The 16,202-nt window shown below is 52.2% G+C and overlaps 1 protein-coding gene across 1 annotated transcript in view; it reads left to right on the top strand.

Moving 5' to 3' along the window:
* Adamts2 (ADAM metallopeptidase with thrombospondin type 1 motif 2) overlaps positions 1-16,202 on the top strand; it is a 195,548-nt gene that overhangs the window by 157,955 nt on the left and 21,391 nt on the right. Inside the window, exons 6-11 of the mRNA XM_013347440.2 lie at positions 9,471-9,627; positions 10,873-10,978; positions 11,662-11,805; positions 12,162-12,294; positions 12,680-12,793; positions 14,368-14,513. Coding sequence (XP_013202894.2) covers positions 9,471-9,627; positions 10,873-10,978; positions 11,662-11,805; positions 12,162-12,294; positions 12,680-12,793; positions 14,368-14,513 — 800 coding nt within the window. The remainder of the gene's footprint in view (positions 1-9,470; positions 9,628-10,872; positions 10,979-11,661; positions 11,806-12,161; positions 12,295-12,679; positions 12,794-14,367; positions 14,514-16,202) is intronic.

The following is a 16,202-nucleotide window of genomic DNA, read 5'->3' as shown; positions in this document are numbered from 1 at the left end:
GCAGACAAAGTTAGTTTTTTTTTTTTCCTGTTAAAGCCCAAGAGAATCAATGGTAAAATCCATGGAGTGAAACTTTAATGATAAAGACAGACAGTCTGATCACTCAGTGGGCACAGATCCCGAGGAATGTGTAAGCAGACACTTTGCCATTGTGCTGACCTCACAGTGGACTAAATTAAGATAGCTGTGATGTCACTAGGTGATATCAGCACAGGGAACCACCATCATACAGGCTGTCTGACTTTGATTGAAATTCCACCTGCAAACATTGTGACCCGACAACGCCTGTGGAGGAGAGCTAATTTAGAGAGCAAAGTTCCTGGCAGCCAGGCTGGAGAGATGGCTGAAAGGTTAAAAGTTCTTACTACTGCAGAGGACTAGGTTCGGTTCCCAGGGTCTACAGAATGACTGACAGCTGAGCGAGACTCCAGTTCCAGGGACGTCTTCTCCCTTGTCTGGCCTCTGTGGGTCCTTGCATGAACATGGCATGTGCATGGTGCACATTTGCCCACGGACACTCACACACGTGGATGTGATTTCAGGAGTTTCAGACCATAGCTGCTCAACCTGTGACTTTGGAACCTTTCACGACGCAACAGCGTGAGGACTGTGGAGCAAGCGATGGGAATTCGCCCCCAGGATAAAGCTGTGGAGAAGCTGGGAGCAAAGAGAGAAGCTGATGCCACCACATCCTTTCCTAGGGCATGGCCCCCGCTGACCTAACTTCCTCCCATGAGGCTCCTCCTCCAGACAGTTCTGCCACTCCAAGGATACCTCAACTTTAACAGACCCCTTGGGGAACAGTGTTGAGCTAAACAGCAAGAGGCTTGGTGCTTGGCTGCGGACAAACAGCCCCAGGCTGCAGGAGCAGAAGCGGCATCTGCAAGGGAAGGCTGTGTACCCTCTGGACCACAGGCCACACAGGACAGGGTTGCTCCATTTCTGGGCAGCTGGCAGGGCCCACAGAGCCCGACCAAGCAGGAATCTAGCCTCTAGCCCTGCTTGATCGCACACCAATAACTCCTGCAGATGAATTATTAGGGAAGGCAAATGTGGCTGAGCCCAAGATATTAAAAAAAAAAATCCCTGTTTTCTTTTTAGTGATTAAACGCCATAAATTTCCAGAGAATCTCACTCCCTCCGGTTACTTATGAGAGTTTCTCTTTCTGCATTTATGTTGTGCAGGCGGCGTCTGCGGTCACAGGTCACAGACTGTCCTGTGTCGCTCTGGGGGCGAGTTCTGTGTTGGGGTTTCCAAAGGGCGCCGTGGCTGTAGCAGATGAACTCTGAATTCAGGAGCTCTGGCCTCCCGGTGCATTCTGGGATGTGCAGGAATATCCCAGAGAGCAACACAGCTGCTCCTTGTCTCGTGACACACAAGATGCCCAGCACAAAGTTAACACCATGAGGTGGGTCAGACCTTGGATAGAGTGGCCAGGAAGAGACCAGAGGGTCATGAGACTCAGCGTCTGTTGCCCCTACCCTCACCCTAATCCAGTAATGGGGAAAACAAAGCTGGGCTGCTAGATGGGACCCTAGGGATGGATATGGTTCACAGTAACAGATGAACTCTGGGAAGCCACTCTGCATGGGACCTCTGGGTTCCTGCTAGGGAGTAGGATTTGGATTCACTATGGAAACAAGTTTCTGGGATTCTCTAGATTTGGTTAAGTGCAGTTGGAAGGTGGGTGATGCCATTACGTAGCCTGGGGTCCTGGACTGAAAGCAGCTGGAATTTCTGGATTGTGGATGTCACGTGACCAGCTGCCCTACATTCCTGCCATGACCATGCATCTTTGACCTGAAAGCCAAAATCGACCCCTCCTCCTTTAAGTTGCCTTTGCCAGGCATTTTGTCCCAGCAATGGGACAGGTCACTAATAAAAAGGCTTCCTCTCTTGGAAGAATTTAAGCCCCACAAAAGCAAGGTGGCTGCAGCCAGGAGGTCCTAGGCTGTGTCTACCACAGTCAGAATACACTCTGGGGTGTGAATCCATCACCTGGTCTTTGGCAGAAAGTGGTTCGGGCCCACGGTTCCTACTATTCATCCCTAATCGTACTGGAAATGTGCCACGTTCCTTCTCCTGGTCCCTTCCCACCTAGTCCCAGGTCCCACTAGGCTCCAGTAGGGGTAAAATTGGCAATGCGAACGCGAGTGGCGTGTTGTTTATCTCCAGCGTATGGGAGGCCTCCGAGTTATCTCAAGTTTTTCCTAAAACAACATTTTTCTCCATTTCTTTGAAAAAAATCAGGAGAAAAGAGATTATCATATTTTACACAATATGCCACCAGCCAGGGAGCAGAGCATCAGCCGCACTCGTGGGTTGCATAGCAACTGGCTTTTCAATTGATTTTTTGAGAAGGAACCAAAGCTACTCAAGTGTTCTCATTTTAAATATTTCCTTGGATGATGGAAATCAAAGGGAATGGAGGTGAGAGACTTGGGGACATTCCGAGGACATAAGGTGTCTTGTGAAGGCCAACACAAAAGCATGGGGTGCTTGTTGGACTTGGTCAGCATTCGAGGTGAAAGGTCAGACATGCCTTGTCTGTCAGGAGAAGGCGGAAGAGACACCCTGTGAGGATGGACTCCACAGCAAGCCTTGGGTCAGCGGCACCACTGTGTTCTTGCCATGTGTCCCAAGATATCACCTGTGCCGTCACAGTGGGGCCAGGATGAGAAGTGGAGGCTTCTTCCAGACAGCCTTGCATCGGGGACCTGGAGGGTCATGCACAGTCTATATTTTAGCCTGGCAAAGGCCCTCTGGTATCCCAGTGGGGCAAGGCATAATGGCCAGTCCCTAGTCATCCTTGGTATACCTCTTCACCCAGATGCCTTTGGTCTATAGTAGATGAGAAGGTATTAGGTCTAGACACTGCCACTGGGGGGTGTCTGAGTCCATTCGAGCCACTATAACAAATACACCTTAGAATGGATACTTAATAGGCAACAGAAGTTTGTGCCTCATAGTTCTGAAGGCCAAGAATTGCAAGTTCAGAATGGCAGTAGATCGGGAATCCTCACACACAGCCTCATCCTATCGGGAGCCTGGCACAGCCCGCTGGCTCAGGAATTCTGTTGCCATCCTGGTAGATATCCCCCCCACCCATGATAAGGGTAACACCCATAATCACTGTCAACCATCCATATGACAATGGGGATGTGGCTTCAGAGGGTCACACACCACAGCCACTTTGTCTCTAGAGGATGAGCCAGATGCTACCATGCTAGTGGGATGAAGGGCACAGACCTTGGATGAGCTGTCCCATGCACCCCCCATGACATTCCCCTCTGGCCAACGCTGCCAACCAGGGGCGACTCTGCCACTCCGTCCCCCACTCACGGACTCAAGGTGATGTTTAGAAACTCTTTGGCTGTTATAACTTGGGAGATGCTCCACAGAACACCCTTTCCCTACACACAGAGAGACAGAGACAGAGACAGACAGAGACAGAGAGAAAGGGGGGCTAACAGGCCCCAACATCAGCAATACCGAGATTGAGGCGTGAACACTCTTTAACGCAAACCTCACCCCTGTGCGTGCTTCCTGTTCCCTGCCTGTTTGGGAGGGCTAGCCTGAGGCTTCCTGGGGCTAGAACATTCTGGGATGTTCTAGCTGAAGGCATATTGGAGCCTGAAGCACTAGCGCTACTGAGTGGGCCACGCGGTCACTGCCAGCGTGGACAAGGAGCACGAGGACTTGTGGGTATGGACTGTGTCTTGGTTTCTTTCCATGGCTGTGCTAAAATACTCTGACCAAGGCAACTTAAGGGGAAGGGTTTTGTTCCAGGTTATGGTAGCAGGAAAGGTACAGTAGCCAGCATCTGAAGTAGCTGGTCATGTCACATCAACAGTCAAAAGTGAAGAGCAACCAACGCTTCGCTCTGTTCAGGTCCCGTCTCCATAAATATTCCAGTCTGGAAATGGCGCCACCAAGGTGGGTGTGTCTTCCCACCTCAGTGGACGACAGTCACCCACAGGCATGCTCACAGGTGGCTCTCCCAGGTGATCACAGACTGACAGATGGACATTAACCCTGACTATTGCCAACGATATGCCCTGCCCACACTGTCACAGGTCACACCCCTGAGCTGTAGGCTGAGTGCTCAGGTTGGGCCCAACCGCTTTGTGTCCAGGTAGCCTAGAGGAGTCGAATTATCCAAGAACACAGAGCACCGCCTGTGCTTTCACATCTCCAGTTCCAGGATACCTGTCCACGGCCCCGGGATTGGGCATGTGACCTGTGTGCTCACAGACGTGTGGCGGCACCCAGCCTGCAGAGCCTCACTGTTGCCAAGCGCCTAGCCTGGCCTCCAGGCGGCAGATCCCATTTTCCTGTCTCCTTGACTGAAGGAGGGAAGCACATAAATATTTCAGGGCTTTCCGCCGCAAACAGCCCAAGTGTCAGAGGGCAGCGGTTGAAATACAACTTTCTGCATAAGTCTTAATTGGTTTGCTTAGGGTGAGGCCCCAGAGGCTGTGTGGGGGGCATAGAGGGTTACCACTGCCCAACAGGCAAGTGAGCAGGTCGGATCTGCAGCCCAGCCAAGAGGAACAGGCCGCGCTCCCTCGTTAGCCTGCCCGCCTCGTGCAGGATCTTGACACTCCATTCTTGTGGCAGCAGCGCCACCTGGTGGTTGCCTCTGGAGCCTGTCCTTCCTTTGCCTTCTGTCTAGAGGTGGAATTACCTGGAGGGCAGAACTTCTGTCTGAGTTCCGCCTCCCGCTTCCTGTGGGATTGGGAGTCAGTGGCTTTAATGGTATGAGAGACAGTTTCTCATCTGGGAGTTAGGATAATAACAGTGCCTATGTCTGAGACACTTCTGAAATTTAAATGAGATACATGCAGAGACTTAGCCTCAAAGAACCAGAAGGCCATGAGCACACAGGGAGAATTGGTTGTTGCCATCAGCACAGGGGTTCATTCCTACTGGTGACCCCTTTCTAGGAGTTCCAGCCCTCTTCATCTAGACACATCTATCGTTCCCACGGCCTCTAGGCTTTGTATTTCCCTCCCTGCCCCAGTGTCACTCTTCAGTGTATGTATATTTATTTTTGTTCATTCATTCATTCACTCATTCATTCATTCCTTTTGTGATAAGCATGTATGTATGCCCAGTGAACAATACAGGGCTAGCCTTAGCCCTTTATAGCAAGGAAACAGGGATTTTGGGTAGTAAAGCCCACACATACTAGGAGGGTGATCACTTAAGGTTCCTGTGGGACATTCATTGAGCCTCGTTGGAGACCCCCTCTTCTTCCATGCTTGGAGGACTAGACTCATCGATGGTAAGGGGAGGGTCTGCTCCCCCACTAGGACTTCTATACCCTGGGTCATGGGCCCAGTTTCCACACCCCCACACTGCAGGCACAGTGGTCCTGGCCCATCCGGGGTCTCCACACTGGGGTCAGAGTTACGGAACCGTTGTCACTGTGAAGAGCCGTGCCCCAGGACGCAAGCCCTCACTCCATCGGGAGACAGACCCTCCAGCTACCACTCAGCCTTGGGGAATGGCTATACCACAGTCCACTCCCAGGTAGCACCACGTGCCACCCCCTGCTCCAGTCCTCAGGCACCTGCCCTTCTCACTGCGAGAGCACCACGGGCCTACAGAGTCAGGTTCCCACACACTGAGGATTGTCTCCTGCTCGCTTGTTCCAACCCCAGCACACCTGCGAACAGGTACACAAAGATTTTCCTAGAAAAGAAAAAAAACGGATGCAAAGATGAGTAGGAGTCGGGTGCTGGGCGCTTCCAGAGCAGAGAGGAAGACAGATGGCCAAGGCCAGCAAGACAAACAGCTCTCCCAGCCTTTGTGACTTCCGCCGGAGGTCCCGACGTAAGAAGCAGGATTCGCTCTCCACTCGGAATACCTGCCATCTGTGATGTGAAAATATTAAATGGAAAATTCCAGAAACAAAAAGTTCCCAACGTTTAAATTGCTCGCTGTTCAGGGCGACCTTGTTGAAATTAGGAGCTGTCTCACCTCGTCCTGCCAGGACACGGAATCATTACCTCGCCCGGGTGCAGAGGTAGATAGATACCCACGATGCAGATGGGGTGGAGAGAAGCCATAAGGTGCCTGCAAGGGTCAAAGTTTATCATAAGTACGCATATAGAGGAAGACACAGTGTATGCAGGATCAACACTCTGGAGTTTCCAGCACCCACTGGGTACCCAGGGTTTTCTAGCAGGGTCCCTGCAGCTGACCCAGAGGCAATTGGACAGCCTCTGGGTACCTTGCCCTGCCCATAGCCAACTCGTGTCTCCCAGGCCTGCCCCAGTTGTCCCAGATATCGCTGCCTCAAGAAGAGCTCTTTTTAAAAAATTTAAAACTTAGGTGTTTGTGTGTAGAGGTAGGTAGGGGTTGGTACAGGAGTGAGAGTTGGGGTTCCCACAGGGACCAGAGGGTCCCTTGGAGCTAGAGCTACAGATGGTTGTAAGCTCAGGTTTTCTGCAAGGGTAGTACACGCTGTTGACCACAGATCCACCTCTCCAGAGTCCTGAGAGGAATTCTTAAGGACACGTGGGACAAGGCAGCTGACTGGGGGAGTGGGATGAAGGAAAGGGGCCAAGAAAGCAGAAAGTTCTTTTGCTTCTAAGGCTTTCCAGCCCCTTAAGCCGCTGTTCTATTAGCTTACCTTGGCCTGGAGGAAGAGCATCTGACCCATTATGTGTTGGATTCTTACCCCGGGAAGCAGGGAGGAGGTTGCACCAGGTAAGCACACTGTACAGGAAAGAACATCTCCATGATAGACTGTCCCCCAGCACTATGACCAGATCCCACACCCTCCCTGCTAAGCCATCAGGCACTTCCCACACACCCTCCCCTTGTCTCCACTGTCATCCTTTGCCAAAACCAGAAATCACCTTTCTCTTTGCCTCATTGCCCCCGCCCCATGGCCCTAACAGCTCCTGTCTTCCTACACACCCAGATGTTGAACCCTCTGACAGTACAATGGCCACACTTTCTGACTTTCCCTCCCTGACTCCCATCTTCTCTGGCAAGAACCAGCTCTTTCTTTTTTTAATCATTTATTTATTTATTATGTATACAATGTTCTGTCTGCATGTATGCCTGCCCGCCAGAAGAGGGCACCAGGTCTCATAGATGGTTGTGAGCCACCATGTGGTTGCTGGGAATTGAACTCAGGACCTCTGGAAGAGCAGCCAGTGCTCTTAACCTCTGAGCCATCTCTCCAGCCCAAGAACCAGCTCTTTCTAGAATGCACATGGGTCTGGTCCTTGCCACTGGATGCAATATTGATGCCTTAGCACAGACTTAGCCTTTGGGCAGGGCCCTCTGTGACCCCCCAAATTCTCCAGACCCTATAAGAACAGGAAAACTGTCCCTTGGGTCCTTGATGCCCGCTCGAGATAGGCCAAACCTTGGAAAGGTTGGGAGAAAATACAGTTGGTTCTCCACACCCCCAGCTCCGCTTCTGCCAATTCTACCAACTACAGATGGAGGATAATCAGGAGGAAGCATGGCATCTGTATTGAACATATGCAGGCTTTTATCTTGTTGTTATTCCCTAAACAATCAGTCTAACAACCAGCACTCCGCACTTACACTGTGGTACATGGTACAAGTCATTTAGAGTGGATTTAAAGGATACAGAAGGAGGCGTGAGGTTCTATGCAAATGCCGCATCCTTTTATAGAAGCGACTCGAGCGTTTACCAATGTGGTATTGGCTGGAGTACTAAAATCACTCCCCCAGCAGACGTCAAGGGATGGCCATGTATGTACTTCCCACTCCTTGTCGCTTGGGGTGCCTGCCTGCACAGCAAGGCTCACAGACTACAAACATAGTTGCTGTTTTCTGAAGTCCTGCCTTCCTGGGGTCCCCCTCTGTAGTGCAACTCCTGTCTGGGACAATGCTCCCCAAATCTGTCTCTTTACCCTGCCCTATAGAGATCTTTCTTGGGATTCCAAAGCTAGGAAGTGGGTCCTAGACCCCTGGAGCTCTATCCCCATAGCATGAACCCCTTGGGGCTGGGGAACGCTGGTAGCAGTCTGCCTTCTTGGAACAGACAGAGAACAAAACAAGACGAGAACAAAAACACAAATCAATATTTCAATAAATTATCCTGCCGCGGCAGTGAAATCACCTTGTCTGCCAACAGAGGCTCAGGATGGGAGTCCAGCATTGGGGGAAGGATGCATTCAGCCAGTGTCCAGTCTGCAATGTGGTGGGGGTGTTCTGGCCACTGCAGGGTCGGGGCCCTGTCTGCAAGGTGGGAAGGGGATCCTTCCATGGGAGGAGCTGCTGTATTCAGAAGTTCTTAAGTGAGTGACTTGGGGAGAGGGGTGGGGGTTTGTTCTATCCGCTACCAGCCATTATCATTCAAGCTAACCCAACTATTGGGTTGGGAGGTGCTTGGGAATTGAACCCAGGTTTTTGTGATCTGGGCTGGCACTTTACCCACTGAGCGTGTAAATTTTACATTCATGATAGAGACATCTGGTCTGGCAAGCCTGGGCCTCTCTTCTTAAATGCCAGCCATGGGCCAGTGTTCAGTGGACATGGCCCCTGAAGATACCCAAGTTTTCAAGTTCTTCCCAGAACCTCTTGGCGGTGGGGGAAGAGGTTCTGTCTGCATAGTATTGACCAATTTGCTCTTACCCTGCGTCAACCTGGCTCCTGCCTCGCGTCCTGGTCCCCTCCTGCTTGCTGCTCCTAATACCTGAGTGTGTATTTCTGGCTGGACTCTCCAGTCTCTTCAAAGACTTGGCCGGAGATCTCTTCCCACATCGGTGTAGGGCATGCCGGTCAGCTGGCTGCTGTCTTTCACCTGCCAGCCAGTGCCCTTGCCTGGAATGCTCATGCTTCCTATCAAAGGCGGAGTGCATTGCTCTGAGTTCTTTTGGATGCAGTTGACAGTAACACACCTCAGAATTGCTTGACTCCTATGAGGCAAGTGGGAAAGGCAGCCTGACAGTCCCTAGGACTACGGTGTGGTAGCCTCCCCTGTCCGTAGGCCAGACCGAGATTGGTTAATAGACCAAAGCTTTGTGTTCAACATGCGTGTGTTCTTATGTTGTCTCTTCAGTCATTAGTACTAGAGGAAGCAAGCTGCCAATTGTGAGCTGTCTGTAGAAGGGCTGGGGGGGGGGCATGATGAGGAGCCTTCCCCCCCATCCAACAGTCTAGGGCTAATGGGGTCCTGCTTCTAACTGAGGAGTGAGCTTGGTAGAGGGATGGCTTGGCTCCAGGGGAGACTTGAGACAAGTCTGCAGGCCCACTTCACGTTTGACAGTGTGGAAACTCGTGCAGGCGAGGGTGACCAGGAACCTTCTCTTCCGTTCAGAAGAGGGGGGCTGAATGGGAGTGGGCTCAGCAGGAAGCTGAGTGGTCCTGGACCAGATCCCCAGTGGCTAAACTCAGTCAGCACAACTCCCTGTTCAACCCCGAGTAATCTGCCAGATGCCAACCCCATCCTTCTGTCTGTCTCCACCCACTGTAGTCCATGAGCCTCATTGAGATTGGGAACCCCTCTCAGAGTCTGGAGAATGTCTGCCGCTGGGCCTACCTCCAGCAGAAGCCGGACACCGACCACGACGAGTACCACGATCATGCCATCTTCCTCACACGGCAGGACTTCGGGCCCTCGGGCATGCAAGGTTAGTTGGGTGCCCACAGATGCTGGAGAAGAAGCTGGGGCCTGCAAGGGGCTAGCCTAGAGAAAAGGGGCAGGACATAGAGGGGGTGTGGCTACCTTAACTGCCTGAGTGTCTGGGTTGGCCGTATCAACTTTCTGGCTCTAGAAAACCATCAGAGCCTGTATCGTGGCCCTGACCCCCATCTCACCCCCCAAAAAACAAAACAAACAAACAAAACAACTGCACCCCAAGGAACAGAGGAAGGTCAGGAATGGCTGGATAACCCTGATAGGGCCTGACAGCCTGAAGATGAGACGGTGTCCAGAGTCCGGGCTTCAGGGTTGTTTCTTCCCCCTGGCTACTGAGATAGGTTACCAAGTGATTCTTTACGCAAGGGCTCAAACTACATAAAACCAAACAGATATAAAAGAAAAGTAATTGTCCAAACTACGTGGTTGAAGGTGTCAATAGACACCTATTAATAAGTGATAGAAGAACAGATAAGAAAAGGAGTGAAGACATAAAAGCTTTGGGCTGAGATGGCTCAGCTGGTAGAGGCACTTGCTGCCAAGCCAGAGGGCGCGAGTTCAATCCCTGGGATCCATATGGTGGGAGGAGAGAAGAAACTCCTGCAAGTTGTCCTCTGACCTCCACAAAGGCTTTGTGGCCCTCCTGCACATGCGCCTGTGTGTGTGTCTATGTGTGTGCACGCACACACACACACATACACAAATGCACACACGCACGCACGCACACACACACACACACATACACAAATGCACACACCAGCGTAATTTTTAAAGCTTGTTTATAAAGCCAACATAATTGATACTTATGCCTATTATTAGGTTGGAGGTTGAAATAAATCATATATACACATGATTTATGTGTATTATGTGTATTAAGCAAAGGAAAACCCACGAAAGCCAGCAGCGTAGAAGGATGGAAATGGTAACAGGGGAAGCTCAGCAAGAAGCAGAGTCATTCCACAGGGTGAGGAAGAGAGAGCAGGCAGGAAGCTGCCTAGGTGACAGACAAGGCGCAGCAGAGACCTGTGCCAGTGGCATTGTGGATTGTGTCAGGCAAAGCGGCCACCAAGCTCTGTGGATGGGCAGGGGGCCTGCTGTCAGTGCGGGTGTCTTCTGAGTTCCACCAGCAGGGGGCAGTCAATTCTGCAGGACTGCTCTGGGGATGGATCCTCTCTGGGGCTGTCTGGGAATAAGACTCCAGGCCTGGAGGCTGGAGCCGCCTTCTGTCTCTTCCCAGGCTATGCTCCTGTCACGGGGATGTGCCACCCGGTCCGCAGCTGCACCCTGAACCATGAGGACGGCTTCTCCTCGGCATTTGTGGTGGCTCACGAGACTGGCCATGTGTAAGTGGCCTGAGCATCCTTGTACGGAGAAATCGGATCCTCTGCTCTGGGCTGACCACTTTCCCCTGTGCCTGAGAGGGGCAGTCATGTAGGAAAGCCACTTAGCCTTGTCTTCCTGTAATTCTGGCCAGAGGTCAGCTTCGGCTTTCTGCTGACAGAACAAATCAAATCAAAGACAAAAAGCACCAGGAGGCAGAGTGAGCTCTGGGCCATAAGGGAGCCAAGGGCCTTGTGCTGTTATCCCATTCAAGTCCTGGGGTCGCCAAAGCTCTGAGGGAGGATAGCCCAGGGTCAAAAAGCCAGGACTCTGTCCAAATATGCATGTTCCAGGTATCAGTAAAGACCCTGAATCTTGGAGCCAGGTAAGTATTAATGGGTTTTGCAGAGCTGATGGGTGTATCCAGGAGTACCCAGAATGCTCTAGGATATAGATAGCCCTGCCCTCACTGTGCATCCAGGAAACGGTGGCCTTCCTTGGGGACAGGGAGAGGAGCCTGCCTGTTGGTGTCCTCGTCACAGGGTGGCTCTGGCTCCACAACTCTAGTCAAAGTGGGTCAGAGTAGAGACGCTCAGAGATGCCCGCTGTGGTTGTTAGAAATGCCTTCCTGGTTGAGGTACGGGGGATACTGCTCGTCAGTGCAGCCAGGCGAGGGTCCAGCCAGGCTGCCTTGCTCCCCACACAGGCTGGGCATGGAGCATGATGGGCAAGGCAACCGCTGCGGTGACGAGGTACGGCTGGGCAGCATCATGGCACCCTTGGTCCAGGCTGCCTTCCATCGATTCCACTGGTCCCGCTGCAGCCAGCAGGAGCTCGGCCGCTACCTGCAGTGAGTACCGCCCTGGGTCCCCGAGGGTGGCCCCTCTTTGGGTTCAATTCTAATAGGGTCCAACCCGAACCCTCAGGCCTTGAGGCCTCTAGCCTGACACGCAAGGGATGGGTGAGAGAGCCTGGTGCTGAGAAAGGACCCCACTTTTTTGGGGGGGTGGGGTGGTTCCCACTCTGACACTGAATAGGCCAGAAGCTGCCCTAGCCAGCTCTCGAAATCTCAAACTTGTGGAGGAGGCAAACTGAGACATCACAGCTAAAGACCAGGGTGATAAAGTCTTGCCCACCATAGTGACTCCCGAAAGGACCTCAGCTTCCACACTGAAGGTTGTGCGGCACCCACGTGTCCCCTTACAGTTCCTATGACTGCCTGCGTGACGATCCCTTCGCCCACGACTGGCCGGCTTTGCCTCAGCTCCCAGGGCTGCACTATTCCATGAACGAGCAGTGTCGATTCGACTTTGGCCTGGGCTACATGATGTGCACTGCGGTGAGTGCAGGGACACAGCAAGTGTCCCCAGGGTCCTGCGGCGACGGCACTTAAGGCACCATCTGCTTCTGCCCAGGGCCGTAGGGATGCCCACTTGATTTTCACAGAAGATATTCTGCCTCCTGTCTGCCTGTCAAATCTCCACCAGGCGGGCAGCCTCCCAGGTTAGAGAGTTGGGGGCCCAGCGATACCCAGACACTGTCATCTCCACACTGCATGCACGTGGTCCTCATGGCCCCAGAATCACATGGGCGCTTGCAGCACCCACCCACATAGGCATGCTCACAGGCCAGTTCAGGTTATAGTATGGGGCTGAGGGGGTGGCATTCTAGGTGGCCTGCTAAAGGGGGGGGTAGCCTGATAAACTAAGGGCATTCTCTTCCAGTTCCGGACCTTTGACCCCTGCAAACAGCTGTGGTGCAGTCACCCCGACAACCCTTACTTTTGCAAGACAAAGAAGGGTCCCCCACTGGACGGGACTATGTGTGCACCTGGCAAGGTGAGTCAGAGCTACACAGCCCTGAATGTCACTGTGTGGGTGAATTCCTCTTGTCCCTTGTGATAAGGACATGGATCTGTTTAGCGAGGGCCATGACTTAAGGAACTCCTCTCAGCCCCACCTCCCCACACCACCACACTGGGAATTAAGGCTTTAGTTGGCACATGAATTTGAGTGGACACAAATATCAAGTCCACAGTGTCCCTCCTGGCCTGTGAGTTCTACCTTCCTCCACCAGCTGATGGGAGCGTGTCTGTGAGTTCCTCTCTTCCCCCACCGTGTCTAAGCGAAGGAAGCTTTGCAGGGAGAGCTGGAGTAAGCACAGCCCAGGAAAGAGATGCCGGGATCACCTGGTCGCGACTGCTGGCCATGTGTCTGCTTGCCCAACTTGACAGCGTTACATGGGGTCCTTGCCACGTACTCAGAGCTCTGAGAGGGAGACTCCAGAGAATGGCAGCCCCTGCAGGCTTCAGGTCAGGGCTCTCCTTCTGCACGTGGATACCATGGATCAAACTTAGGTTATCAGGCATAGTGGCAAGTGCTTTTACTTGCTGAACCATCTTGCTGGCTCCGCAATCATACTCTGAAGCCCCACACAGACGCGAGTACACCCATGTCGTCACCCTCATACTCACATGTGCCATGTGTGTGTTTTTCCACATACATGCAGATACACGCAATATGCACATGCTCACATATGCACATATACAAGTAGAAAAAATGATGGTTTTCCAGTTTTGGTCATTTGTATTGTGCTGTTAATTATCTTTATTTTGAGTGATGTTTTCTTATTCTAGTCAACAAAGCATTTGTTGGATTCTGATGTTCTGAAGTACTAATCTACTGTTTTACATTTTGGAATCTTCTTAACCTTCTCATAGGGTTTTATAAGCTTCTTCCCTGGGAAGGATGAGACGATGGAATTTAGTGTTTTTTCCGCTCCAGTGTTCTGCTTCCTATGTTCTTGGTCTTCCTCCTCCATAGCCTGAGTCTACATAGATATGTATCTATGTCTCCAGATCTCTGGCTTGTTGTTCCTGCTACATCGTCATCCAGGCATGGGGGGGGGGCAGCATTTATCCTGAGAACATGATACACCGCAGGCACAGGTGGTTCAGAGCAGGCTGGACAAGGCCCTGAAGGGTGGGCCTGGACATCCCATTCTTCTTTTGCTCGGCCTGTTTGACTTGAGTGCTTTGATCTTTAGGGACAGGAAGATCAGACTCTATGAGCCCCTCTTCCACCCTCAGATCAGATACTATAGCCCCGAGACCCAGGCCTTCAGAGATGGTCCAGGGCAGCCATCACAGACACTGCCCCACTGACGGGCAAAGACCTCTTCAGCCACTCTGGTGTAGGCGATGGGTCAAGGGCGTGCCATCTTGTCTTTGTAATTACTTTTGTTGTTTTTAATTTGGGGCACGAGGCTTGTGTTACAGAGGTCAGAATACAACATGGGGGTCGTCATTTTTCTTCTTCTACCATGTGGGTCCCAGGGATGGAACTCAGGTCAGTGAGCAGCAAGGGTCTTTACCCAATGAACCGTCTCATCAGCCCACCTTCCTCTCGCTTAGCATTGCTTTAAAGGTCACTGCATCTGGCTGACACCTGACATCCTCAAACGAGATGGCAACTGGGGCGCCTGGACTCCATTCGGCTCCTGCTCACGCACGTGTGGCACAGGTGTAAAGTTCAGGACCCGCCAGTGTGACAACCCACAGTGAGTTGACGTGACGTTGCTGAGGGTCCCAGGGCCTGATTCTGTAGGGCCTTGGACATTGCTCTGCTACCTACCAAGTTCAGGGAGAGTACAAGGCAAACCTCACCATGTTTATTTTTCCCCTGGAGGAAGCTGGGGTGCTGAGGGAGGGCTCCTTCCCTGGCTCAGAGCCCGTCACACACTAGAAACATCAATTCTTGGTCTTTACCCTGCGGCCCACAATCCACTCTAGACACAGCTTTCCTCTGCCATTCTTGGCCTAGGGAGTGGAGGATAGAAAGTGGGACAGAGATGGGGAGCTGGGGGTGCCACAAAGGAAGTTCTCATGGGTCACAGGATGCCAGCAGCCTAGACAGTGGCAGCTGGAGCCAAGCAGCGATTTTGTGGTCCGATGAGAGGCAGTGTTAGGGGCTGCCACTCATGCCCCAGTACCCAGGCTTCTCCCTTCAGCCCGTCCCTCCTTCCCTGCCAGCTCTGTGACTGCTCACACCCATGGTGGGGTCATTTGTCTATCTTGTGTTGGACTATCTGGGGATTTAATTTTGCTTTACCTGAAAATATTGTCACTCTAGAATGTCACATAAAATCATAAACTAATTGCCAGCCCCTAAGCAGGCCAGGTTCAGGCTGGCCCAAAAGTCCCTGGACATATCCAATCTGTCTGGTCTCACTGAGGTAACTAGTTAGGGTTCTTATTGCTGCGACAAAACACCATGGCCAAAAAGCAAGTTGGGGAGGAAAGGGCTTATTTGACTTACACTTCCACATTGCTGTTCACCACTGAAGGAAGTCAGGACAGGAGCTCAAGCAGGGCAGGAACCTGGAGGCAGGAGCTGATGCAGAGGCCATACAGTGGTGCTGCTTACTGGCTTGCTTCCCTGGCTTGCTAGGTTTGTTTTCTTATAGAACCCAGGACCGCCAGCCCAGGCATGGCACCACCCACCAAGGGCTGGGCCCTCCCTCATGGATCACTCATTAGGAAAATACGCTACAGCTGGATCTCATGGAGGCATTTCCTCAACTGAGGCGCCTTCCTCTCTGGTGACTCTAGCTTGTGTCAAGTTGACACAAAGCCAGTCAGTACAAACTCCGATTCTGTGTTCCCTGAGGCAGCTGCACTCTTTCTGTCAGCCCCAAACACTGTCTCCCAGGGAGCCAAAAAGATCAGCAGTCACTGCTGTGGGGAGAAGGGTCACATCTTCATCAAGGTCAAGAAGAGCTGACCTGTGTCTGGCCGCCCTGTCTGTACATAGAAGCCTTCTGGAGCCCAGGCTGTCCTCGCGCACAGAGCCTGGTGGGAAGGTGGAACACTGTGGCCCCTTCAGCTGAGCTGAGGGATTTTCTCTTGCTTTGGGAAGAGAGCTAGAGCCCAGCAGAGAGCTAGAAGCACAAAAGGACCTGGTGGGGTGGAACTGTTGTCCGCACAGTGGGGAAGTTCCTAAAGCTCCTGTCTTCTAAGGTGGACGGACCCAGCCCTATACCAGCTGTCCCGTAGGGCCTCATGCATGTGCAGTTTCACAGTTTCAGGATTGTGCTGGATGTTTTCTGCTGCACGACAGCTCCAGCTCTGTGTGCCCAGGACCTAGGAGGTCGTATGGGAGGCTCAAACAGCCCTGGTTATCTTTGGATTTGTAGCCCAGTGGGGCAGGCAGAATCCTAACATGCAGTCACAGATCTGTGCTCATGAAC

This window comes from Microtus ochrogaster, chromosome 7, assembly GCF_000317375.1.
Source record: "Microtus ochrogaster isolate Prairie Vole_2 chromosome 7, MicOch1.0, whole genome shotgun sequence".
In the NCBI taxonomy this organism is placed as follows: domain Eukaryota; kingdom Metazoa; phylum Chordata; class Mammalia; order Rodentia; family Cricetidae; genus Microtus; species Microtus ochrogaster.
Note: the sequence above shows the minus strand (reverse complement) of the source record. Positions and strands in the feature narration are given on the sequence as shown.